The following is a 25239-nucleotide window of genomic DNA, read 5'->3' as shown; positions in this document are numbered from 1 at the left end:
CATATACAGAGCAGCTTCTGACATCAGAGCTATGCAGGGAAATCCTAATGTGGGATGAGGGCTGACACTAGACTGGAAATTGCTAATTTTCAAAATAAAAAAAAAATTAAAAAGACTAATAAAATCATCCTGACATCATTTTTATTTGTTTCCATGGAATCCACAATGAGCTTTCCCACCCCAAATAAATAACAGCTGGGGAGGATTTGGGTGGCAGGAAAATAGGATTGGAAAGGGTTAAAAAAAAATGACTTTCCAGTTTAGTTTTTTTTACTGATGGAGTTGTGTGAAGCCTTGTTTTTTGCAGCATGATTGTAGTTTCTATAGGTACCATTTTAGGGTATATACAACTTTTTAAATCGACCTTTATAAAATATTTGAATTTTGGAGACAGGTTCACAAAAAAAAACCATATTTCTAATGCTGTGTAATAATTTTTCCTGCAGCGTTCACCATGCAGGATACATGATGCATCATTTTAATAGACAGGACTTTCACGGACATGGCGATACCAAATATTATGTCTGCTTTTTTGTTTTGGGGGTTTATCTTTATTTATTTTTAGTTCCTATGAGAGACATGGACCTGCGATTGTTTGATCACTTATAAAATATACTTAAATACTTCCGTATTGCAGTATATTGTATTTTAAGAGGCATTCTATTAGGCCATGCCACAGAGAGAGCATAACAGGCTAACATCCACAGCAGACCCAGCGGCCTTTATAAGGCCCCAGGGTGCCATAATGAATGAACGACCACCCGCAATCTTGTCATGAACAAGCCATTCAGCTGACAGAGGGAGCTCCCTGTATTGGGGCATTTAAATACCTAATGGCTTGGCTAAAGGCAGCAGCTAGAGTTATTTTGTTTCTCTTACCGAGAGCGATTACTTTTTTCTACTAGTTAACACGATACCAAATGTTTTTTTGGCCTACTCAGAGAAGAAGCATGTAGTTGCAATAACATAATCTACATTTAAAACTGTCTGCTGTCAAAACCTGTAACAGGACCCCAAATGTAATGTTTTATTCATAGTATTGGGCTCTCTATATGGATACGAGAGGCCTTATGGGTCCCCTAAGGCTCCTGGGCCCGGGTGCATCCGCATCCTCTGCATCCCCTATAGATACGCTCCTGTTAATATAGGCTATTCATAGGATTCAGTCTGAAGGCATCTAACAAGACATATGGTCACATAATAGGGCATATTTACTGAATAGAAGAGGGTCTTTAAAAGGATTCTGTCATCAGGTTGATGAAGTTGATCTCTGAAATGACGCATCGTGGAGGTGAGCCGTGCTGGCTTCTCCCCACCCGCATCATGCAGACTTACAGCTCTCTCCACTTTTGTGTATAGAAAGACAGCTGTCACTCTGCATGCTGAAGTTGGGGAGTGGCCGGGACTACTCCGCTCCGAGTCATACCTCATGAGTCTGGTGACAGAATCTCTTTAACATGATAAGTGATGAAGGGCAGTGAAATACTGGGGATCATTAATAAAGCCTTAGCAGAGCTAAAGTGGAGCGGTTCACCACAATAACTACTTACCGTAGGTTGCAAGTTCTAATTTGCAAAACAAGAACTGGTTGTATGCGATTAGCAAAACTGGTGAAAAAAAAGTGGAGCAGGTTAAAGGGGTTGTCTGCCACTTATAATCTATCTTCCCAGCTAAGTCATCAGTAGTTTACGAATGGGTGTCCATAAGCTGAACGTCTGGTCCAGTGCAGCGGGCTTGGACGTTGTCATTAGCGATCAGCAGATGAAATGCAGCCGTCGACCCCACTCCCATTGAAATCAATAGGAGAGTCGTGCTGCTATTCCACATCCTGCCTCTCTTCTGATCAGGACGTCACATCCAGTCTTGACCAGCAGAGAAGGAGGAGGCGCTGTAGCAGTGATGCTCTCACATTGATTTCAACGGGGGTGAAGCTGGTGCCCACACTTTCTTTACTGACCGCTGACGGCAATGTCCGTAAGGCTAATGGACATGTGTTCTGAGCGGCGGACCCCCATCCATCAACTACTGATGACCTACTTGGAGGATAGGTGGAAAAGAGGGCAGACAACCCTTTTAAATTTCACCTTTTGTATACAATTACTAATTTATCGCAGTAATTGTCAAAGAAGAGCCCTTTCAGTGAAGGACACTTGCATACATATCGTACAGCTAGGGGCTCCATAAGATTGGACACCTACCAATACACATATGGAAAAGTATAACAGTGCACAAAGTTATTTCACTAGCTGTACCTGTATTTTCCTGGTCAGTTTCACTCTGTTTCCTTCCTTGATGATAACGCTCCTGTTTGGCTCGAATTCTTTCCATTCTGTAAAGAACAATTGGATGTTCATTAATCACAGTGATCTACGTGTTTAGGTCTTCAAAATATGCAAAACAAGGATGGAAAAGTACCTGCACTGCGCCATCTATTGGAAGGGGACTTTCCTATCAGTCAATGATTGGCCTTTAACCCTTTGCAATCCAATTTGTATCCCGGTTTTCCTAGGGGGCTTACTCTTTTCCTGCCGTTATACAACGGCACTATATGCTGGCTAAAGCCAGTACTGCATGAGGTGACATGTTGGATAGGCTCCAACAGCAGAGTGGCTGGCAATATACAGTAAGAGAACCCCAACAGACATCTTCCAACATCAGGCTGTACAGCCTTAAATCATAATGTCTTCAGACGTCAGACAGTGGATTGGGAAGGGTTAAACAGGCCTCGACAACATGACTAGGGATATAAGCCAAACTAGAGTCTTCTCTAGAAGGAAAGAGATACGCATCTGCAGGCGGGTTGTGTTGGGGTGTTTGCCCCTCAACAATGCAGAGCAGAGTACTGGTTGGCTGGGTCAATGACTTTTAAAGTGGGTCTGCGAGGGATAAAGTTTCTCCTTGAGGACAATACCAAGTTGGCATATATAGGCCATGCAATGCTCCCTGGGAAAAAGTATGCAAATACATTATGGAAAAGCACCTGCATGGCCTATAGAAGATTCCCTACACCAACTTGGCGCTCTGCTTAAGGAGAAACTTTATTCCCCCTCAGACCTACAAAATAAGGGAGCAAACGATGTCCGGCGAAAACAACTGCTTATCAAATGGAAGCTCTGGTAGTTGTGGGAATGTACAGCTGGCTGATCATACAATACATGGATGCGGGAGACGTTCTTACCAAAATCCACTGATATGCCTTATAACCTTGGGGGCAATATGTAAAAAAACTAAAAAGGGAAACTGTCTGTTGCCCACAGCAACCAATTAATCACAGCGCGCCCTTTATTTTTTTTCAAAAACTGCTCTAGAACTGGTTGCTATGGACAACAAAAAGTTTTATAAACTTTCTACCTTATCTGAAAGCTGTATATGTCTGTGTGCATGACCCCCTTAGAAGGCAAAGCAGCATATTTTTTGCCTATTCCATTGCCTGTATCGCTGCCTGATAATATGGGTACTTACTGTTTCTTGAGCTGACTGAGCGATCTTCTCTCTGTGTCGTGGCGAAAATCCATGTTTTTCCTAATACTGGCCATAAACAGCTCAAATCCTCTACGGAGAAAATCAAATAGGTATAAATCACATCATATAGAAGACCTCACAACATTGCAGAATAGAATTTAAGATGATATTTTTTCTGCCTATTAAAATGATGTAACTGGAATGTGCCACATGCGTCATCAGAAAACAACTTATTGTTCAAGTTTTTATGTTAAACTTATTTTTCTAATTATTGGTGATATTTTTAAATCTTTCATGTCACTATTTAAATTTTAAAATCCCAATTATTCGCCGTTTTCATTCTGGGCGTTAAGTTTACAATGAGTGATTGTTGTGGGCATGTTCTGTGACCTGTGCAGGGAGGGGGAGGAGGTGAGCTGTGAGTAGCACCTATTATGAATGTTATATATACGGTAGGAGTAAGGGCCCCTTTTACATAGGACGACCTGCCAGGCGCAGATGCCCAGACTGGTCGTCCCAGCCATAATCGTTCCTGTGCTTTTACACAACGATTATCGCTAATGAACAGAGGCGGGGTGTGCCAGGAATTGTTCCGGTCCACCTGCCTCCATTCACAGTAAACAGGCAGTCATTCATAGATGAAGAACTGCCTGTTTACACAGGCTGATCCGCCGGTCAGTTTTTCTGCATGCAAAAATTGAATGATGAACAAGAAGCGAACAAATTCTTGTTCGACATTCAGTCAGGGCGTGCCTTTACGCCGAACAGCAATCGTTCAGATCAGGGATCACTTGAAGCTTCTGGGCTCCAATGCAAAATCTGTAACTAGAATGCTTTATTCATACTACTAGGCTTTCTATATGGAGAATATAGGCCTTATGGGCTCTCTAAGGGTCTTGGGCCCGGGAGCAACGGCATCCCTTCTAGTCACGCCCCTGGTTCAGATCCCCGCTCGATGCAGGAATCTGAATAATTTATCGGCCCGTGTGAAGGGGGCCCTTTCTGGTTACTGTAATCTGGGCATTTGATGATAATGAGATGACTGCTGAAAACCGATGTGTACAAAACCGCAAGTATCACTATTATTAGTCTTAGTGTAAAAACTGATGATTAAAAAAAAAAAAAAAAAAACCCAGTCCTGATATCCTGCATAATGACATGGCAAAAAGTCTTCAACAGTTAAAAAACAAACGTTAAATACAAAAACAAGACTGAAATGGAATATGTCCTAAGAAAATGACCTATTCCCTTTAAATACAAAGGGCTTGTGCTACAAAACTATAATATACAATGTAGGGTGCACTTTGTGACAGGAAATAGATTTCAATGTCGTTTATTTTTGTATGCATGTTTTATATCACTGCTGTTTAGTATGCAGGGTAGGAAATCAGACCTGGAGGCCTGCAGGGAGGAAGCGCGGAGGTCACAGACCACATGTAAGAAGTAAGAGCTGAGGAAGACTCTTCTCTGCAGAAGGAGAAAGAAAAAGCAAATGCTGTCCCAGATGATACCGGCTTCTTCCACAGGCAGCGGGCAGTCATGACCTTTGTCCATTTCCCTAGCTGGAGAGAGAAAGAAGACAGGAAGAAGTTAAATGGTGAATCATACACCGCTGGGAAATAGAAATGGTGAGGAACGTGCCTTCTGAATGATCTGCACAGAGAAAGTCAATGTCCATGGCTTATAGTATGATATTATCAACTTTGGAAGGAGAAATGAGGAAAAGCTCATCCAATTCTTCCAAAAATACATCATTAAAGGCCTATTTACACGGAGCTAATGAGCGATCGTTTGAGCAATCATCTTTGCGTCTAAACAAGCGGCCATCGTGCACTGCTAGTTGATCATTAAATTCAGGCTAACCTAAAACTCATTGTTCAGCCTTATCAGCAGTTCTCCGCAGGCAGTGCTGATAGCATTGTTTCCCGTTGGAGAACAAGGGAACTGAAAGCAGATAAGAGCCCTCGGGCTTTTAACTGCTTTCAGCTAAGGCTTCATTTGCACACTAAATAGCTATGAAGTAGCTGAGTAGCTACTTAATAGTTTATGCAAAATGATCGCTCAAAGCTGTCACTCAAACTGTCGCTTGAGCGATCATCGGGCCGTGTAAATGGGCCTTTAAAAAACTCCATTAATACAAGCGTGAAAGGTTGGAGAAGATAAGTCTTTAGGAATTATTTAAATTGGTTCTGAAAGTTTTTTCTGGATGAGGGATCTTCCCAATATTGTACTCTATTGTAAGAGCCAACATTGGGAAACTACAAGTGCAGAGTTAATCGGTCAACTGGAGAGGGTAGTGGTTGATGCGTTCACCGGCCACTTTTTCATAAGGATTAGATCCATGAATAATTTTGAACTCCAAGTTTTATAGGCATTTGATGTTATTAGGCATTTGATCTGGGTTGGCGGTACTCACGGTTGTAGTAGCCCTTGACGGTGCACACCAGGCTGAATAGCTGTATTACCCAGCAAAAGTTGTTCTGCATTTGTTGGACGAACACACAGGACAAGAGCTGGAAGAAAAAAAGAAGATCCTGAGATACTAAACAGAGCAGTTTCGGTGTAAAGAATAGAAAAGGGGCATCATAGTACCTGCCAGATAAAGTAACCCAGTGCGGACCCCGTAAGGTCACTCATAGGCTGACAACACCCACCTCGATCTTGACCAATAATAAACCCAAGGCATATTGGATTTGACCATATGTTGGTAAAACATGCGGAGTGCACATAGTGTAGAGAAAACAGATGAGGGTGGTTTCCCATCTGCGCTGGGGATTCCGCTTTTCTGCTCCGTTCATGGAGCAGGAAAGGGGAATCCCCGTGGCCAAACGGTTCTGTCTCTATACGGAACTGAACAGCGCCGAGCGGACCCCATTGATGATAATGGGGTCTGCCCACTTTCCGTCTAACTTTTGGACAGAATATTTTCCGGTATTTTCAGCCGGATCTGCGACAAAGGTTCCGACCCAGATGTGAAACAAGCCTTACTAAGCCGATAGGACTAATAAGTGTTTGGACAGATACTTTATTTGGCTGTAGTAAGAGAACATTTTATGAGAACTTAGCATTCAGATATATTTTCACATTCTTTTTCATTCCTTCGCTGGCCACAGGCTCTAGATAAAGTACTTTATGTCATACGCTTTGCTGTTTAACCCCTTAACACTCCATGACATACAGTTACATCTTGAAGGTTTGGAAGAAGAGGAGAAAAGAAGGCCCCCAGCGCTGCTGGCAAGGAAGACCAACTGGAATGGAGGAACAGTCTTTTATTGGGCGACACGTTTCAGCGCCAGACCGCGTATTCATCAGACCAAATACAGGGACAAGAAAAGTGCATATTTGGTCTCTATATGGGTTGCGCCATCTGCACAACCATTACAAGTGAATGCTGCCATTTTCCCTATGCCTGTAATCCGCTGATCCTGCACTATGGAGTGTTTTTCAGTTTTTTTTTTATTTTAGATATCATGGAGATTTGGGGTTTTGTTTGGAGCAGGATAGAGGGTCAATCCAGCTCCATACAACTCAGGTGCCGGCTATCTTTGACAGCTGCCACCCAACCACAACAGCCACGATCAGCGTGAGCGCTGATTGAAGCTCTTAAGCTTTTCAATGCCGCTATCAATTCTGACAGCGGCATTTAAATATTTAAATGTCCCAATCAGGGTTTGGGGGTCCCAAGCAGTCCCCCCACAATGAAATCTCTCATGTAGACAACAATTGGCTAGTCCACAAGGAGCCTAAACCAAAGCTGTTTAAGTCATTGATAGGGATTGATATTCACCAAAGCTACAAAACATAATTCAAATAGTTTCTAGGTAAAGCTGAACTCTTACCGACAACAGGTTCTTGGATAGTATGACTGTAATGTTATAGATGATTAAACAATCCCATAACACCAGTCTGGCTTTCACAGGTTTCTGAAGAAGGGCCGTGCCAAAGAGGAGGAGGTAAAAGCAGGACATTAAGTAGCCAAGTCCAAAAACACTGATTCGAGTGGATCCTGTGATAAACACAATGGCCAGGACAAACCAGAATAGATAACGGAAAACCACCACCTTCAGCATGTCCAGATATGACCTGCAATTACAGATATTATTGTTTACAGGACCAATTTTTAGAACGAAGGCAACTTTGCTTTATTACTCCATTTACACCTGCTATTAGAAGACCTCTTCCTGCCCAACAAGTTCATTTAGCACTTGCTAAATAGAATAGTAACATTTACTCATTATTACATTATCATGGTACAGTGATTAAAAGGATTGTACCAGAATCACAAGTTATCCCCTACCTGTAGTATAGGGTATAACGTTGGGTGGTCCAACCACTGGTAAAAGGTCCCTGGTGGAAGTACCGAGTCATGACTGACTGATGGAAGTACCGAGTCATGACTTCCCTGGTGGAAGTTCCGAGTCATGACTGACTGGTGGAAGTACCGAGTCATGACTGACTGGTGGAAGTACCGAGTCATGACTGACTGGTGGAAGTACCGAGTCATGACTGACTGGTGGAAGTACCGAGTCATGACTGACTCCTAGGGTGACGTCACATCGTGGAGCATCGGTCAAGCAAGCACACTGTCACTCCATGCACTTTCAATGGGGCTGCCAGAAATAGCCAAGTACAAGCGCTTGGGTATTTCTGTCAGCCCCATTGAAATTAATGGAGCGGTGACTGCACATGCTCAGCCAGTGCTCCATTCATCCTGACATCACTGCGAGCGGTGAGGCATCCCCCCAGTGACATGCAGAGGGGAACATGTGACCCCCATTTTCGTCATCAGTGAGGGTCTCAGCAGTAAGACACCCACAGATCAGCAAGTTATCCCCTATCCTGTGCATAGGGGATAACTTGTGATTTCGGTACAACCCTTTTAATCAGTCCCTTCGTATTGCAGTTTAGCTGAGTTGAGCTGAATGAGGCTGAGCTGCAATACAGGACACAAGCATAGACTAGTATAGAGTCATTTTATGTAGAAAGCAACCATATTTTTTAAACCTGGATGATCCCTTTAAATGGGGTTGTCTCATGAAGACAAACCCCGGTCCATATGCCTGCACTGGAGGGCAGCTCTACGAATGGCTCCCATACGGACAGAGTCCTCCCATTCTTGCATTCATCTGAACGAACGCCATGTAATATCACATTTCCTCTGCAGCAATCATGAAAGGGAAATGCTTGGCTTGTCTTCGTACAAAAAGTGGTGTAAACTATGCCAACTGAGACTTGGTATAAAGTTACACAAAGTTTTCTAAAGACGTGCCCCATTTATCATCCAGTAGAGTCACTGTGATAAACTGTAAGTCTGCATTGTCTAATTATGATTATTAGAGAGGATTAGTAAATCAGCCCGTTTTGCTCAAATTGTTTTTCTAAAGGATTAGATGTGAAGGAACCTACCGACAGTTGATAAAGTTTGGGACCAAGTTGGGCCTGTCTCCAGGAAACTCTATCTGCTCGGTGTTCTCCCCGGCCACGGTGTACCACTCCTCCTTCCTTTCATTAACAAACACTTTCCACTGCTGAGACACACACAGCAACAGGAGGAAGTCACCTAGAATAGAAAGATCAGCAACTTATTCTAATAACCCATAAGAAGGATGAAACTGACCAGGTGAAGAAACTGGCAGAACTTCAAGAGATTGTATGGAGAGGCCGAATCCACATGTGTCTAATGCACTCAGTTCGGTTACACTGAATGTTCAAAGCTCACTTTGAAGTGGAGTGATCCTTGGTTTACAATAGGGAGTCCCGGCTAGTTACTAAATACATACAGGCTGGACATCTTCAATAACTAGTTTAACAGTTTGGTATACAGAACACAATGATAAAGGGAAGACCGTGTAAGGACACATGATTAAAGGAGAAGAACAGACATGGAACATATTGTTTTCTCCTGCTTTAATGACCCGTAAACAAACAACTAAGAGTAAATGATGTCACCATTATGTATCAGGTCTGAAAGCTCATGTAACAGATTTGAGAGGATGGGGATACAAGCTGGTGTAAGTAAAAAAGAGAGAAAAGAAGGAGAGAGAAAAAAAGAGCAAAAGAGGGGAAAAAAGAGAGAGAGAAAGAAAAAGAGAAAAAGCGAGAGAGAGAAAAAGAGAGATAGAGAGAAAGAAAGAGAAAGAAAAAGAGAGAAAGAGATAGAGAGAAAGAGAAAGAAAAAGAGAAAGAAAGAAAAAGAGAAAGAGAGAGAAAGAAAAAGAGAGAGAAAGAGAGAGAAAGAGAGAAAGAAAGAGAGAAAAAAAGAGAGAAAGAAAGCGAGAGAGAGAGAGAGAGAAAGAAAGAAAGAGAGAGAGAGAAAAAGAGAGCGAAAGAGTGAGAGAGAGAGAGAGAGAGAGAGAGAGAGAGAGAGAGAAAGGAAAGGGAAAAAGAAAGAAATGTGAGGATATTGCTGGTGAATATATATTTTCCAGGTTAGAATTCAATGAGACCTGTGCCTGCAGTACCAATTTCGGCCCACTGCGCACGGACAGTGCTATCCAGCAATCAGCTGACGGGCAGGGATCCTAAGTGGCGGTCCCCTGCTGACCAACTATTGATGACCTATCCTAAGGAAAGGTCATCAATAGTAAAATTCTCAGAGAACCCCTTTAAAGGCCCCTTTACACGGAACAATTATTGTTACAAAAAAAATGTTCAAATAACCGAAAATGAATGATAATTATTCAGTGAAAAAAAACAGCCAACGATCAAATGATAAACGATAAATCGTTTGTTTTCCCTAATTTTATGCAGGCATAAAAATCATGGCTGGCTCATTCACTAATCGTTCGGTTTAAGTAAAGCAATTGAACATTTTCTCGTTTGAACAAGCCAACGATGCATCTGCCTGTATAACCAGGCGGCCCGAGAGCGAACTCGGACATCGTTCACCTTTACAAGGACCATAACACTGAATTAGATAATATAACCTACTGATCAGGTTGGTAGCATTGGGAGGAGTGTAGAAGTCCGGAAGGTACATCCATTTTATCAAAGCAGAGTTCACAGGAACAAACTTGTCCCATCTCCAGGGATATTCTGTCAGCAGAACGTGGAAGGATATATTAATTACAATAGCAGAACAATGGTTACAATGGTGCAGAATGTGCCGTGTCAGATAGCACTTACCTATGCAAAGCACAGGTGGCATACCCAGGCAAAGCAGGTACTGCCAGAGGAGGAAGAAGATGAGAAACAAGCAGTACTTTGGCCACACTTTGGCAATCTTCATTCTCTGACGCCGGGTCAAGATTACAATCAGCCAACAACCATGGAAGATAACCATGAAGTTCATTCGCTGGCCAATTACATTCACAGTTAAGAGGAAGCAGATCTGAGATACCGAAAAGAGATATAGAAGATAAGTGAATGCATGAAATCGGAAAATCACACACTAGTCTAAAGTTGGCCATATACATGAAATAAATGGCAGCCGAATCTGCTGATTTCAGCGAGAACGGCCAACCATTAAATATTGGTTCATGTGCAATGGTTCTGCAACAATGACAGATGTCTGGGATTAAAAAGGATCGGACAGGTTGGATTTCAACATACCCAAGCTTCTGTTCTCATGGAAGAACCTTCTTATCCCCATTGAGAACACATGTATACTCGCCCAAGCTGAGTGTGCATGTGTATAGGGGTCCATAGGAATAGCTATCGGCTAAACAAGAATTCGGTCTATGGGCACCTTAACTCTATTAGGGTAATATTGAGTTCTTATTTTAACCCTTTCCAATCCACTGTCTGACATCTGAAGACATTCTGATTAGAGATGAGCGAACCTACTTGGCCACGCCCCTTTTTTGCCCGAGTGCCGCGATTTTCGAGTACTTCCGTACTCGGGCGAAAAGATTCGGGGGGGCGCCGTGGGTGAGTGGGGGGTTGCAGCGGGGAGTGGGGGGGGGGGGGGGAGAGAGAGGGAGAGAGGGCTCCCTCCTGTTCCCCGCTGCTACCCTCCGCTCCGCCACGCCTCCCCCCGCCCCCCGAATCTTTTCACCCGTGTACGGAAGTACTTGAAAATCACGGTGCTCGATCGAGTAATTACTCGAAACGAGTATATTCGCTCATCTCTAATTCTGATTGAAGGGTGTACAGCTCCAATGTCAGAAGACGTCCGGCAGGGTATTCTTACTGTAGATTACTGGCCGCTCTGTTGTCGGGGGCCTCTCCAGCATGTCCCATACCACAATACTGGCTCTAGCCAGCAGATGGCGCCATTGTATAATGGCAGAAAGAGAAAGCCCCCTAGGAAACCCTAAATCCAAAATTGGATTGCAAAGGGTTAATAGATATGTAAGTGATAGTTTCTCTTTAAGTGCAGAAACTCAGTTGTTGATGTTAAAATGTAACCAGAACTGAAAACCATGAAGCCCTTTTGCTTCCTCAGCTATGAGGATAATAACTGTAATGGCTTTCCCATAAGACCTCACCTCCAGGCCAAACTTATAGAAGAAGTAATTGATGAAATATTTGATGCAGTTGAGTAGACTGTGGTCAAGATGTTCTCGCCACACGTCTGGAAACACCGTCTGGTTGCGGGGTACCTCCAGTTGGTAGCGTTTACGGTAAAAGGTTTGGTGACGGTATACTATGGCCTCAAAGGTCAGCAAGACAAGAACCTGCAAATGATTCTGTGGATACAAGCATAAAACAACATTATGCAGAAAAATGTATGTCATATGTTTCAATGTGACAACCAGTTCTTGATATTACAACACTTTAGACAATAAGCTGCTTACAAGATCTCCCAACGATTAGGTGTTGTGGAACCCCACAGGAAGTGTTCAGTAAGCCTGTAGCACCACCACAGGAGAAATTAGGCATTACATTGAAATCAGTATGCGGTCTATGTAATGTATAGACATGCCGGTTCCTCTGGAGTTTATCTCCACTCCGCATAATACAGAATGATCTTTCTTCATCCATGAATCGACATACAACAGCCAGAATGACATGAGAAGATAAAAGAACTCTTCAAGTTTTTATTGCACCTTACAAATTTTGATGTGGGCGCCGTTGGTGACACTAGACACATCTCCGCTACAGTAGAATCAATATGTGAGGATATGCCAGGAGGCGTTGGGCAGAACTGGACTGACTACTTGACATCTGCCATGTCACCAGCCGCGCCCGAATCAAACTTCTGTAAGGTGCAATAAAAACTTGAAGTTCTTCTATCTTTCCATGTCATTCTGGAGGTTGTATGTAAAATTCATATATGAAATCTGCTTTACTTCTGCACCATTCTTTTTGAATTACCCTGAAGGTGAGGGCCATGGAGAGGGGACCCCAGTTTTTAAGCAAGAATTGGATACTTCAAAATTGGCTTTCAAAACCAGAAAATTCCCTAATTAACAACTGCAACTTGCTCTGCAAATGTTCAATGACCAATCCATGATTGTTTCAGTTAGAAGATATACTGATGCAGGCAGGCAATTGAAACCAGACTTTGAGAAAAGACAGCTTCATGTTTAGAGAAACCAATATTCAAGAGTAATTTTATATCAGGAAGATCCTATACCTGGATGTAGCCCAAATTAGGATGACCTTTGCGGATCCCAAACCAATTAGCAGGATCAACTGGTTCACGGTACAATGCTGAGTTCTGGATCTCTTCCTCCAGGAGATTGGTGCCGTTAGGAAGTGGCTAAACAATAATAAAGAATTAGCCTAATCTATGAGAAATTTCCATAAGACCAGATATGAGTAAACGCAAACACAACCCCATTAAATGGCATATAGTTCAATAGTGTTCTACTGCCTACCCCTAAATTATGTTATTTACCTAAATTGGTAGAAGTTCAATTTACAACTTATGTGCAGAAGAGGCTGTTGGATTAAATGGTTGCTCTAGCTGCATCCCCAGTGGAGGTACCCTTAGAATTGGGATATAATGCTGCTCTCCGCATTAGACTCACTGGATCAACATTAGGGGGTAATGGCCTTACATACTATGTATGTTATATTACCTGTGTGCAGTTCACAGAGTAGTCCTCAGGATTCACTATGGTGAGCTGATAGAGCATCTTGCACACAATGATTATGGATGTCCAAATGGTACAGAGGCAAGAAGCCATATGGTGGAAGCGAGAAAATGGAACCGCAAATGCCCACAGGATCACAAAGAGGAAATTCATCACAGTTACCTAAGAAAGGTCAGAACATATATGGTATTTAACTGTCTGTCATCAGGAATGACCCACATGATATTAGTACTATCTATACTATTTAAAAAACACTTATATAGTGATGACTGAAAAATATATAAAACGCCCACGCCTAACCCCCTTTGATTGTCAAACATTTCTTATAATATGTATTATTTGTAGTTCTGCTCACCTCCTTCAGGGCCACCCAAACACTGTACAGAGCCACCAGCTTCATCACATGGAGCTCCAGTAGCCGCCAGAGGAAGACTTGCACTTGGTGAAGAAGTTCTGAGAACTTGTAGAAAAGTACTGTGAGACGCTGGGCAACCAAATCCCACTTGCTGAGGGTGACTAGAATATGAGAAGATGATTGTTAATCAGCAGATATATTATTTAGCTACACTCCAGATATATATAGTTTTAACAAATACTACTTGGAACAGGGAACATATGAAGTCACCCTAATCCACCTGTTACAGGCACATGCTTGTGCACCAAGACCAGAGGCCTAACTTTAGCGGGTGCAGAGTCCGTGGTTGTGCAAGGGCTCTGGAGTCCGTGGTGACCAAAGGAGCCCTTTGTCCTATTTGAGAAGATTTGTACTACGAATGACTAGAGATGAGTGAGCGCCCAAATGCTCGGGTCCGCGTTATTAGAGTCGAGCTTTTCGTAAAATTCGAGAGCTCTACTCGAGTAATGAACCCCACTGACTACAATGGGAGTCTCGAGCATTTTTGTATGTGGGACGGCAGATCCTGAGCTCCTTTTTTTGGGGGGGGGGGGGGTCGGTCGGTCTCTCTCTTTCTCTCGCTCTACCATCAAGGCTGGGGATAATGTTTGTTATTTTGTTGCTTTGAACAGGGGCTTGTTTGTTTGGGTTGGGGGTTATTTTCCTCCATTATTCATCCCCGGTCTACCATCACTCCGTTTACATCCACTTTACATGTGCTACGGGATGTCGTTCCTATTCTTCCATCTTCTCCAACATGGGAGCCGATGGTGCTCCGTGTTAGCTCCGAGCAGCAGGTAAGATGGAACCCTGCTCCAACACAGATAGAAGACCCTTTTCGGCTCTCAGACACTCTCATTTATAACCTCACTTGTATCACATGACACAGTAGGATAGATACATTCAACAGCAGAGCTGTTCCGTGCGGCTCCGGGAGCAGGTAAGTATATATATATTTTTTATTTTAACACTTTTCTGGATGAATTGCAGGGAAGGGCTTATATATTTAAGCCCTTCCCGACAATTCATCCCACACTCGCCCGCAGCGCATTGCTTTCAATGGAGCGGGCTGTATTGCCGGCTCCATTGAATGCAATGCGCTGGACAGCTCCGGCCCGTTTCTAATGAAACGCGGCTAGGAGCAGATTTTCGGGCGATTTTCGGGCACCGGTCACGCGATTTGCGGATGCGCATCCGTCATGCGATCCGCAAATCGCGCAAAAAAACGCCCGTCTGACTAAGGCCTTAGGCTGTATTCACATTTGTGCCAAAGGCCGCAGTGCCGATCCAGCATGAAATGCCAGACAGTCTGGAAAAAAGGCTGGACAAGTGCAGGAACCAAGCTGACCCCATTACAGTCAAGGGGGTTCATTAGGCAAAGTTTGGTTCAGTTTGCATCAGTTCCATCTAGCATCTACAAGGATTTCCCCTTAAGCACATCAGAGATATCTAGGATTTTGATTTTTGGAGGATGTTTTTGGAATGTTCTTGTTTTTTTATAAACTAGGCAAACAGGGTTTGAAATCCAAATCGTAAAAAAAAAAAAGTTATCCCTAGTAGAGTAACCAATCTTGTGCTATTTTGTCATCCCAATGATGTTTTTGGAGTGTGAGAGATATATAGAGCACTTGGAAGAGAAGTATGTGAACCCAGGACCCCAGACTGAACTCCAGGATTAGGGTCCTTCTAGCTGAAACGATTCTCGTTTGCACCCATGCAGCCTGTTTGAACGAGAATCGAAGATAGAAGGTCGTAACAAATGCCATTTAAACCGAATGTAAGCGAACGTGCCAATGATGATTTTTATATCTGCATGAAATGAATGACGAAAGAAAAGCGGACGATTCTCGTGTTTAGATGGAACAATTATCATTCACTTTGGCTTGCTTTAACAATTTTTTGAACAATACTCATTACACCTAAAAACACCCTTAGGGCTCTTTCACCCAAACGTATACCGTCTGCTGTTTTCACAGCCAGACGATATATGCTACGATCTGATGCATTGGATTCCAATGCATCAGATCACATGGCTGTATTCCCGCAGCATTAAAGCGCCTGGCCGGGCCAATATAGCGCCGGGCCGGAAAGATAGCTAAGCTGTCTCCCCACACCCAACGGGACTGCGGCCTCGGCGTATATGCGTCGGGGTTGTGCTGTCTGAACGGGCGCTCAAACGTTAGATTTGTGCGCCTGTTCACGCGTTACTACGGCGCCGGCGGTCGCACGTAAAAACACCTATGGCTGTGTTAAAGAGCCCTTACTCAGAGCTATTACTTAATTTAGATGCCATCTCTTGCAACACAGATACCATGTGTAGAGGAGTGTCATTAGTTTTATCGTCTTTATTCTAAGCCTACAATCAGTAATTATAGACATGGGGATCCAGCACAGAGAAAACCATTCCCAGACTGCGAGGCACTGCGCCAACCCTAAATACAGATCAGCCATTGTCTCCATGCACCTAAGGCAGCAAAGAATGGCCATTGTGCTTAGTGAGTGAATATAATAGCTATTCCTGCCATGCTGCATACACCCTATTCTGGACAGCTATTTGTTTCTGACTCATTTGGTAACAATTGCTTTCCGTTGTTGATCTGGATGTATTGTTTTCCCAGGTACATTACATTCAGTCCGCCTGTATTGTCTGTAAGACTACAAAGACACCAGAAATTTATGTTCCAGCGTAATGTCACTTGATGCGCATAGCAATCACAATCTATGAAAGTCCGCAAACCAAATCGGAAAAAAAAGTTCAACTAATCACACAGAAAGCTCCTGGGTGGTGTTGTGCGAACCGAACCAGTAGAACTCAGTTTAAGGTTGAACTTTGCTAAAACTTCAGTTCGTCAAAGTTTTAGCAAAGTTCAACCTGAAACTGGGTTCTACTGGTTCGGTTCTCTCAACACAAGTCCTGACCACTGGTCTATAACACGGTCTAAAAACCGAGTATTATACAGGGCTTTTATGGCTCTTACACGACAGTATTATGCGCTAGTTTTAGGGGTTCTGGTGAACTGGTTCTGTTCATACCTAATTTTTTGCAAACGTTAGCCCAGCCAAACTAAACTTTCCAAAGTTCACTCATCAGTATTCCGTTGCCCAAACACCAAATCTGCCACCGGGCCCCAACTGCCATGTGCCATTTAGAATACTGATGTTTAGGCAGAGAGCCCGGCCTCTGCCCCCCGACTCCTATGGCTGATCTCTATTTAGGCATAACGCTTCACAAACTAAGTGCGTAGTGCCAGGTTATAAAGTTTTCTGCATACTGAATACTCGTCATGGACATGTTCCTCTTCACATTCACGAAGACTGAAATAGAATCCAGATGCAAAAATCTTGTAGGAGAACCCAAGAAGTCTATCTGTACCATGCAATCCTGCTCCATGATGCTCTTCATCCTCTGCAGAGGGAGCTTCAGAGTAACATTTTGGCTCTGAAACCCCAATGAAATAATCACTGGAATGGGGCGTAACAATTCTTAGAGTTCTCACCTTCAGTCAAACCTTCATCTTCTGTACAGTCCTCTTCCTCTTCTCCTTCACTGGCAGAAGCAGCGGCATCCTCTTCTTCCTTTGGCTCACTACCAAGGAAATTTAAAAAAATTAAAATTTCATAAAAATGGATGAATATTCAAATAATCTAATAAGCTCCTTGCGTTCACTCTCAATACATAAGTGACTTTAAGGGGATATCGAGGATTAGAAACAAGGGTTAGCTTTGGCCGCTTTGGTATTGTAGTTGAGAGCCTTTTACTTGAATGTGAATGAGTTGCAATAGCAGACAGAATTCATGGACAGGGGTGGCGCTATTTCTATGAGGATCTGGTTTCTTAGAGGGGAAAAAAACCCATTCACTTATAATGTGCCTGTCAGCTGTCTATGTACACTCATTCTCAGACGCATCTCCTAGAAGTTGTCAGAATGGAATGAACATTCTCTGTGTAATTGTAACATTGATATGAATTAGTGATTACAATATCAGAGGGATCATTTATTGTGGAGAACTGACCCCTTGTTGGGAGGCTCTAGTACCCTGTTGTACCGCCTATAGCTCGGATACAATATGTGATACAGGTGGGCATGGAGGCTCTAGTATCCTGTTGTACCGCCTTTAGCTTGGATACAAGATGTGATACCGGCGAGCATGGAGGCTCTAGTACCCTGTTGTTCCACCTCTAGCTTGAATACAAGATGTGATACAGGTGGCCATGTAGGCTCTAGTACCCTGTTGTACTGCTTATAGCTTGGATACAATATGTGATACGGGTGGGCATGGAGGCTCTAGTACCCTGTTGTACCGACTGTAGCTTGAATACAAGATGTGATACGGGTGGCCATGTAGGCTCTAGTACCCTGTTGTACTGCTTATAGCTTGGATACAAGATGTAATACGGGCGGGCATGCAGGCTCCAGTAACCTGTTGGGCCACCCCTTTAGCTTGCATAGAAGATGTGATACTGGCAGGCATGGAGGCTCTAGTACCCTGCTGGGTCGGCTCTAGCTTGTATGTAGGATGTCATATGGCCTGGCTTGGAGGATCTAGTGCCTTGCTGGGCCAGCTCTAGCTTGTATGTAGGATGTGATACAGGCTGGCATGGAGGCTCTAGTATCCTGTTGGGACGCATCTAGCTTGGATACAAGATGTGATACAAGCGGGCATGAAGGTACACAGATTCCGTAAGGTATCCTGTGGCATATTGCCCCATTTTTGCTGTAACTGAGCCTCTAGATGGTAGGCTGTTGAAGTTGGCATCCCAGATGGTCCCTTACATGTTCTATTGACAATAAATCTGGTGAACGGGCAGCCACAGAAGTGTGACAATATTGTATAGGCATTCCTGTGACCCCTTTGTCTGTGCGGCTGACAATTATGCTTCTGGAAAATACCTCTTGGAGGCCACCATGAGATGAACACACGTGGCTGCAGGATGTCCTGAACATATCGCTGAGCTGTTATTGTCCCTCGTACATATACAAGTCTACATAGGAAGATGACATCTGTCGAGTATTGGTCTACTTTTACTACCAAATAAAGAATAATATGTGATGAAACAATAATGTCAGGATTATCTGGACGTGTAAAACCTTTAGTGCTCACACAAGCCTTGTGTCCCATGTATTATGTGCAAATCTTTGATGTGGGTAAAATGCACATTACAAAGCAAGTACATACTGTTAGCTTAGTATCTTAAATCCTCATAGTCCATATTGCTGCATAATTAGCACCAAAATGGGACATGCTGCGGGGTTTTTTTACACTTCTGAAAAAAAATGGGTGAGTGACCCAATTGAAATCAATGGGCTTTAAGCACTGTGTAATATGCCCAATGTTAGTGAGGCCTGTGTTTACTGCAGTTTCAGCTGCGTTGTCATGTACTTTTGACAACACAGCCAAGAATGCTAAAAAAAAATTCAACTCGCGTAGGTGGTGCTATCTGGGTCCCCGCCACTGATCTCCGTGCAGGCTGCCGGGGGGCACTTGTCCTTTACCGACAAAGCATCTATTGCCAGTGACGGGGACTGAAATCCTTGCCTCCAGCAACAGATTGGTCTGGTTGGCTGAGTCAGATGAGCCAGCCAGCGCTGTATTCACCAATCACAGCTATTCATTGAATGGCTGTAATTGGTGCATCGAGCACCAGCTCTGATTGGCAGAGCCAGCTTACACTCAGCTGGCTCAGCCAATCAGAGCAATCTCTTGCTGGAGGCAAGGATTTCAATCCCCGTCACTAGCAATAGATGCTTTGTCGGCCATGACAAATGCTCAGCAGCCTTTTTTTTTGATGATGCAGCTGGCGCTTGCGTTTAGCGCTGCTGAAAACGTGGGACTAAGTTGTGCCACGTTTTCAGCAGCGCTGGAATCGCTGCCCATTCATTTCAATGGTCGCCGCACGGTTGAAAATGGTCAAAGATAGGACATGCATCGCTGTCAAAGCGCAGCGTTTTGACACATGTGAACAGCCCCATTGAAATGAATGGGAGGGTTGTACGGCGTTTAGCGCAGCGCTGAAAAGGCAGCGCTAAACGCTGTACAAAGACGTCCGTGTGAGTGAGCCCTTACAGAGCTATTCTCAGGTAAAGTTACACAGATTTCCAACATGTGGCCTGGTCATTAAGGCACAAACAGGCTTGGTCTTGAGGCGGGTAAATCTTGCACAAAACAAGCCACAAAAAGAAGAAAGTGTCAGACAGAGAAGGTTGGAATAGTGTGGTCAGTGAGGTTAGTACTGACACAGCAAAGGCTAAAAGCATAAAACTACACACAACATTGTGACCGTCAGCACTTTACAATATGGCGGTGTATGACTAATAAGCTTGGTCTGTTATCTTACAAACCTTATCAAAGCTTCAGATAAAAAGCCATAAAGGATATAGTGATTGGGCCACCACAGAAACACATGAGACCACTTATCTTAGATGGAAAGGAACATGACCAAATATTAACCTAGGCCATTAATATCATTGTGTTCTGGTTAAACGCATTTCTGATCCCTCTAATTGTCCAATGCTTTACACCTTCACAGGACTTTAATGTGGTAATAGACTTTTAAAAAAAAGTACCGTATGTACTCGAGTACTGACATCACTGAATGTCTGTGATTGGTTCATGAAGCGCCGGCTATGATTGGCTGGCACTCGATCCAATCACAACGCTTACTTGCTAACAGCAGGGGAATTCAAAGCCGAGCAGAGAGATGACAGCGAGGAGAATTACATAGCATCTTGCCGAACCGCTGGAGAGACCATCGCGCCAGGGACAAAGACACCGGCTGGGAGGTGAGTATTGCTTTTTTTTTTTAACCTAGTCTAGCTAGGCTTACACTCGAGGCACCTAGTTTTCCCAAATTAGGTGCCTCGGCTTATACTCGGGTCGGCTTATACCCAAGTATATATGGTAATCATCACAAGTCCAAGACAGATTTCCATCCTCTGAAGGTTAACAATGAAGGCTCCCATTCAATGACCACAAGCAGTTCTCTTAACAGTGAGAAGTTAAATACACAGCGTATATAGGAAAATTGCATAACTTTTCACAATACGAGTACAAACATATCTAAAGCTCTTTCAGTACTCACTTGCTCCTGTAGGGGGTGTTGGCAAGAGATGAAGCTCTAGCGATATCTGTAATGTGCATGAATGGCCGGTGGAAGTAGTGGAGCTGAAGAATACATGCCAGGAGGAAGAAGCCAGGTACAAGGATACTGGTAAAAAGTTCTGAGACACTGAACTGCTCCAGCCCCATAGCACTCAATCTGGATTGAGGAACAGGAAAAATGTGTGAAAAAGTCAACAGAAAAATGTTCAACGTGTCAAAGGAGTCGTATGCAATAAGAAAAAAAGGCTGTTTCACCATCAGAAACCCCATCGTACCTTTTCATGGGCTGTGTGCAGTATTGCAGCTCAGTTCCATTTACTTGACTGCAGCCAAGATGCAAAACCATGCAAAGCCCACGGACAATATTGGAGCTGTTTAAGAAATGCTCTTAAAGGGCTGGTCCAGTTGTAAAACATTAATGGCCTATCCTCAGGACAGGTCACCAATAGTAGATTGGCATGGGTCGATGGCCAGGGAACTCCCCCGATCAGCTGTTTGCCAGACTGGTGCGCTCATGCATTGAGCTGATTTTCGCAGGAAGCAGACAGCTCCGTTTCCACTGCAGTGGTCAGGCATTGTATTGCAAGTTACGTTTTCATTGAAATGAATGAGAGCTTCATATAGCAGAAGAGAAGAGAGAGCTGGGCAGAGCACCCCTAAGAGGAATAACCTTGGTAGCAGGAGTAGTGTGCAAATGAGTCTGTTTTGGGGGTGAATGTTCAATAGGTGTAGCTAGCGTACTATGCTGGTCAACTATAGCTTTCGATTAACCTGAAGTGAAGGGAGGTGTAGGGGAACTCAGGCTCTAGAAAAACCTGTTTATGTCAGAGAAAGCAAGTAGGTTGATGGTGTTGATGAAAATAACACTTTATTTCGAACCAACAGGTATCTCTACATGCTGGTTTAAAAAAAAATGTTATTTTCATCAGCCTATCTGCTTTTAATCCACTTACGCCAACAGGTCATGCCAGAGCCTTGGACCTCTCTTCACGAACTTGGCTGGCAATACAAAGCCTCACCACTGCAGCGGAAACAGAGTTGTTGACTTCCTGCAGAAATGCTCTCCATGCATGAGCGCACCAGCCTGGAGAACAGCTGATTGGCGGAGGTCCATGCTGCAGGACCATCGCCGATCTTCTATTGATGACCTATCCTGAGGTGAAGTCATTTATAAGTGGACAATCTCTTTAAATGGACTACTGTAGTAAACAGCAGATATGGTAGTCCAGTTTTTATTTAGCAAGGAAGACACATACTGTTCATCCGTTAGCGAAGTCAGGTTCCTCCAATACACAGGAAAATCTTCAAACTGATAAGTGTAGATGGCGATGAGGACTAGCATTGTGTAAGCCACCACCAGCCACCAGAAGAAGTTGAGCAGCTTCCTCCACAGTGTGTAATACACCTAGGACAATGCAGACAGGGAAAGGACTGTTATGAGAGTCACTTGGACAAAACAATTGTCTAAAGAGTGCTGAATGCTATACCTGTGATAAGAGTGAAGAGTAGAGATGAGCGAGCACGCTCGTTTAAGGCTGATGCTCAAGCGAGTACGCTTGTTTAAGGCTGATGCTTGAGCGAGCATCATCCTTTTCGAGTAACTGATTACTCGATCAAGCACCATGCGGGAGGGGGTGGGGGGGGAGTAAGAGAGGTCTCTCTCCCCCCCCCCCCCCCCCCGCCGCATGGTGCTCAGACGAGTAATCAGTTACTCGAAAAGACTGATGCTCGCTCGAGCATCAGCCTTAAACGAGCGTGCTCGCTCGAGCATCAGCCTTAAACGAGCGTGCTCGCTCATCTCTAGTGAGGAGTGAAACCATGTTCATGCCTACCGTAGTGGGGAGGACCCTGGCTTTATTGGTTTTCTTAGCATGGGCCAATTCTATACTTTTAATTATGCACTAATTTGCTATGCACAATGCTATTATATGGAGACAGGATTGTGCTAGAATATAAAGTCTACAATATTACATAATCAGGACCATTTAGATATTTGTGCGCTCACCTGGAAGATGATCAGGCAGAGAAGAAAAAGGAACATATAGACAATTTTATAAACCACAAGGCGTCCAGCAAAGCTGACTACTATGAACATCCCTCCGCAGACATATATCCAGTACTTGGCATAGAAGCTCATCACCTGCTCCCCAAAACATTTCAGCAGGTTCTTCTCCGCGGACTGACCTGTGACGACAGAGACATTATGCTCCAACTGCAGTTAGATGATATAGGGAGCGTAAGGAACAAAGTGTGACTGCGAATCACTCACCGGATTCCGGCACAGTCACCTCCACCAGAGCAGCCGTCACCCGCTTTCGTTTAAGGAGTTGCTCTGTGACAAACTGGTGGAGTAGGAGCCAGAAAGTCAAAGTGTAAAGAAGCTGCAGGGGCAAGAATGGTGGAGATGGTTTAATATGTAGAAGTAACTATGGAACCAGCCTGGTTTGCTCAAAATAAGTAAGGCCTGATCAGAAGAATCTCCTGGGCCAAAAGTCATGAGGGTGCAGTAAAATCATCATGTTCCCATGCCTTATAGTACAATGTACTATTGTTAAAGTGACCCTCCGGTTCATGACAAAATTCTGTTTCAGGACAGGAGGCGGGGGAGGTGGGGTATATTGCCTGCAGCTCTTCTTCACCATCCCTCCAATCCACCAGTTCCAGGTCCTGTTTTAGGCAACCAAGATGGCCGACACAGCGTTCAGACTACCTGATCTCCACAGTGCATTGATTGTGTTATACTACAGATATCCAGCTAGCTGTATGTAGCAGTCCACAAGTAGCATGTGTCCACCTTCAGCCAGACGTGTTGAAACAATAGGAAAAATGCAAAAAATCCAGTACTCGGATGATCTTGGAGCAAACTTTATTAAAGACCACATGCAAAACCCAAGGGTAACAGAAAACCAAAGTACAAAAAAAAAAAGCCTATAAGTTAGGACTCTGCGATAGCCTGAAAAACATGTAGGTGTTTCTACTTCGGTTTTCTGTTACCCCAGTTTCTACATATGATCTTTAATAAAGTTTGCATCAGGATCATCTAAGTGCTGGACTTTTTGCACTTTCCTTATTGTACCGCTGCACTAAACCCATACTCTGATTGGCCAGAGCTGTTCATGTGATCAGCACTGGCCAATCAGAGAGCAGTGCATAGTGTCCATTAGGTAGTTAGAAAATTGCTGGAGCCATTCTGAACGGGTGAAACTGGCGGGTTGAAGGAGGGGCAGAGAAAAACAACTGCAAGTTGTCCAAGAACCAAAGGTTCACTTTAAGCATGGACTATACATTACCATAAAGATACTGACCATGGCTCCAAGGTTGAGGCAGGGGTAAGGGGCTCGGGCAAGTCCCAGTTGCGATAGCCTCATGAAGCCTAGCTGCTTGGGTAGCTCGTTCTCTAGGTCCATGCTCCAGACATACTGCAAACTGCAGAGCGTCACTGCGTAGAGGAGGATGAATGGAGAACACAACATAGCAAACTGCCGCCGGCTGCGCACCATCCAGATGAGACAGGCCCAAAGCAGTAGAACGAATGTCAGCCAGCTGTGATACGTGATGCTCCATACCTGGGGAGGTAATAAACAGGATTTATCACACAACGTACACCATATAAAACCCTTACAGGGACTCTCTCATTCCTATAGGCCCCATAAGCTACACTTATGTATGGCTCGTAGTAGCTGACGTGCTGAATCCATGGACGGGAGTCTTATATTTACCTTCCCTGCCGTCCCCCCCCCCCCCGCTGTGTGAGGTTGAAGCCACCACTGAATGCGTCCGGCGGACTACTTGGGGTATACACAGAACGAGAGGACTATTTCTCATATTCTATGTAGTCTGCCAGATGCATTCAGTGGCAGCTTACACCGTAGGCGAACGGCAGAGAAGGTAAGTATCACATCAACAGATTCAGAGCTGTTACCCGCTGAAATTAGCACGTGGCACAAAAATCTGACTCTTTTTAAGAAACCTGTGCGTGAGCGCTTCTATACAAGTTTAGGGAAGACCCCGAAGACGACTGTGGCTTTAAAAGGGTTTTCAAGGACTAAGATTCTGATGACCAATCCTCAAGATAGGTCATCAATATCAGATGGGTGGGGGTCTACTGTGTAAGGGGGGTGGTTGTGAAGGAACGCGCAACATTTGTTTTTCTGTTTTCAGATATGGTAGGTTGATATATTTGTGTTAACCTTGAAGTCTGACCGCTAGTGGTCATTCAGTGTTACTGCTTTTTTTTGCAATGTAAATGTATACTATTTTGAAAAGGTTCTTGGGCACTTAGTAAAAAGCGTATGTACA

The 25239-nt window shown here is 43.9% G+C and overlaps 1 protein-coding gene across 2 annotated transcripts in view; it reads right to left on the bottom strand.

Moving 5' to 3' along the window:
* PIEZO1 (piezo type mechanosensitive ion channel component 1 (Er blood group)) overlaps window positions 1-25239 on the bottom strand; it is a 192496-nt gene that overhangs the window by 35122 nt on the left and 132135 nt on the right. For both annotated transcript variants that reach the window (XM_066583095.1, XM_066583096.1), the window contains exons 12-29: window positions 24246-24506; window positions 23210-23321; window positions 22946-23124; window positions 22197-22345; window positions 20921-21097; window positions 17337-17425; window positions 13801-13961; window positions 13431-13607; window positions 12983-13108; window positions 11892-12092; window positions 10588-10792; window positions 10393-10497; window positions 8869-9022; window positions 7302-7545; window positions 5879-5975; window positions 4856-5024; window positions 3463-3552; window positions 2253-2329 (exon numbers count right to left, since the gene is read on the bottom strand). In XM_066583095.1, coding sequence (XP_066439192.1) covers window positions 2253-2329; window positions 3463-3552; window positions 4856-5024; window positions 5879-5975; window positions 7302-7545; window positions 8869-9022; window positions 10393-10497; window positions 10588-10792; window positions 11892-12092; window positions 12983-13108; window positions 13431-13607; window positions 13801-13961; window positions 17337-17425; window positions 20921-21097; window positions 22197-22345; window positions 22946-23124; window positions 23210-23321; window positions 24246-24506 — 2773 coding nt within the window. The remainder of the gene's footprint in view (window positions 1-2252; window positions 2330-3462; window positions 3553-4855; window positions 5025-5878; window positions 5976-7301; window positions 7546-8868; window positions 9023-10392; window positions 10498-10587; window positions 10793-11891; window positions 12093-12982; window positions 13109-13430; window positions 13608-13800; window positions 13962-17336; window positions 17426-20920; window positions 21098-22196; window positions 22346-22945; window positions 23125-23209; window positions 23322-24245; window positions 24507-25239) is intronic.

This window comes from Eleutherodactylus coqui, chromosome 11, assembly GCF_035609145.1.
Source record: "Eleutherodactylus coqui strain aEleCoq1 chromosome 11, aEleCoq1.hap1, whole genome shotgun sequence".
NCBI classification, from domain to species: domain Eukaryota; kingdom Metazoa; phylum Chordata; class Amphibia; order Anura; family Eleutherodactylidae; genus Eleutherodactylus; species Eleutherodactylus coqui.
Note: the sequence above shows the minus strand (reverse complement) of the source record. Positions and strands in the feature narration are given on the sequence as shown.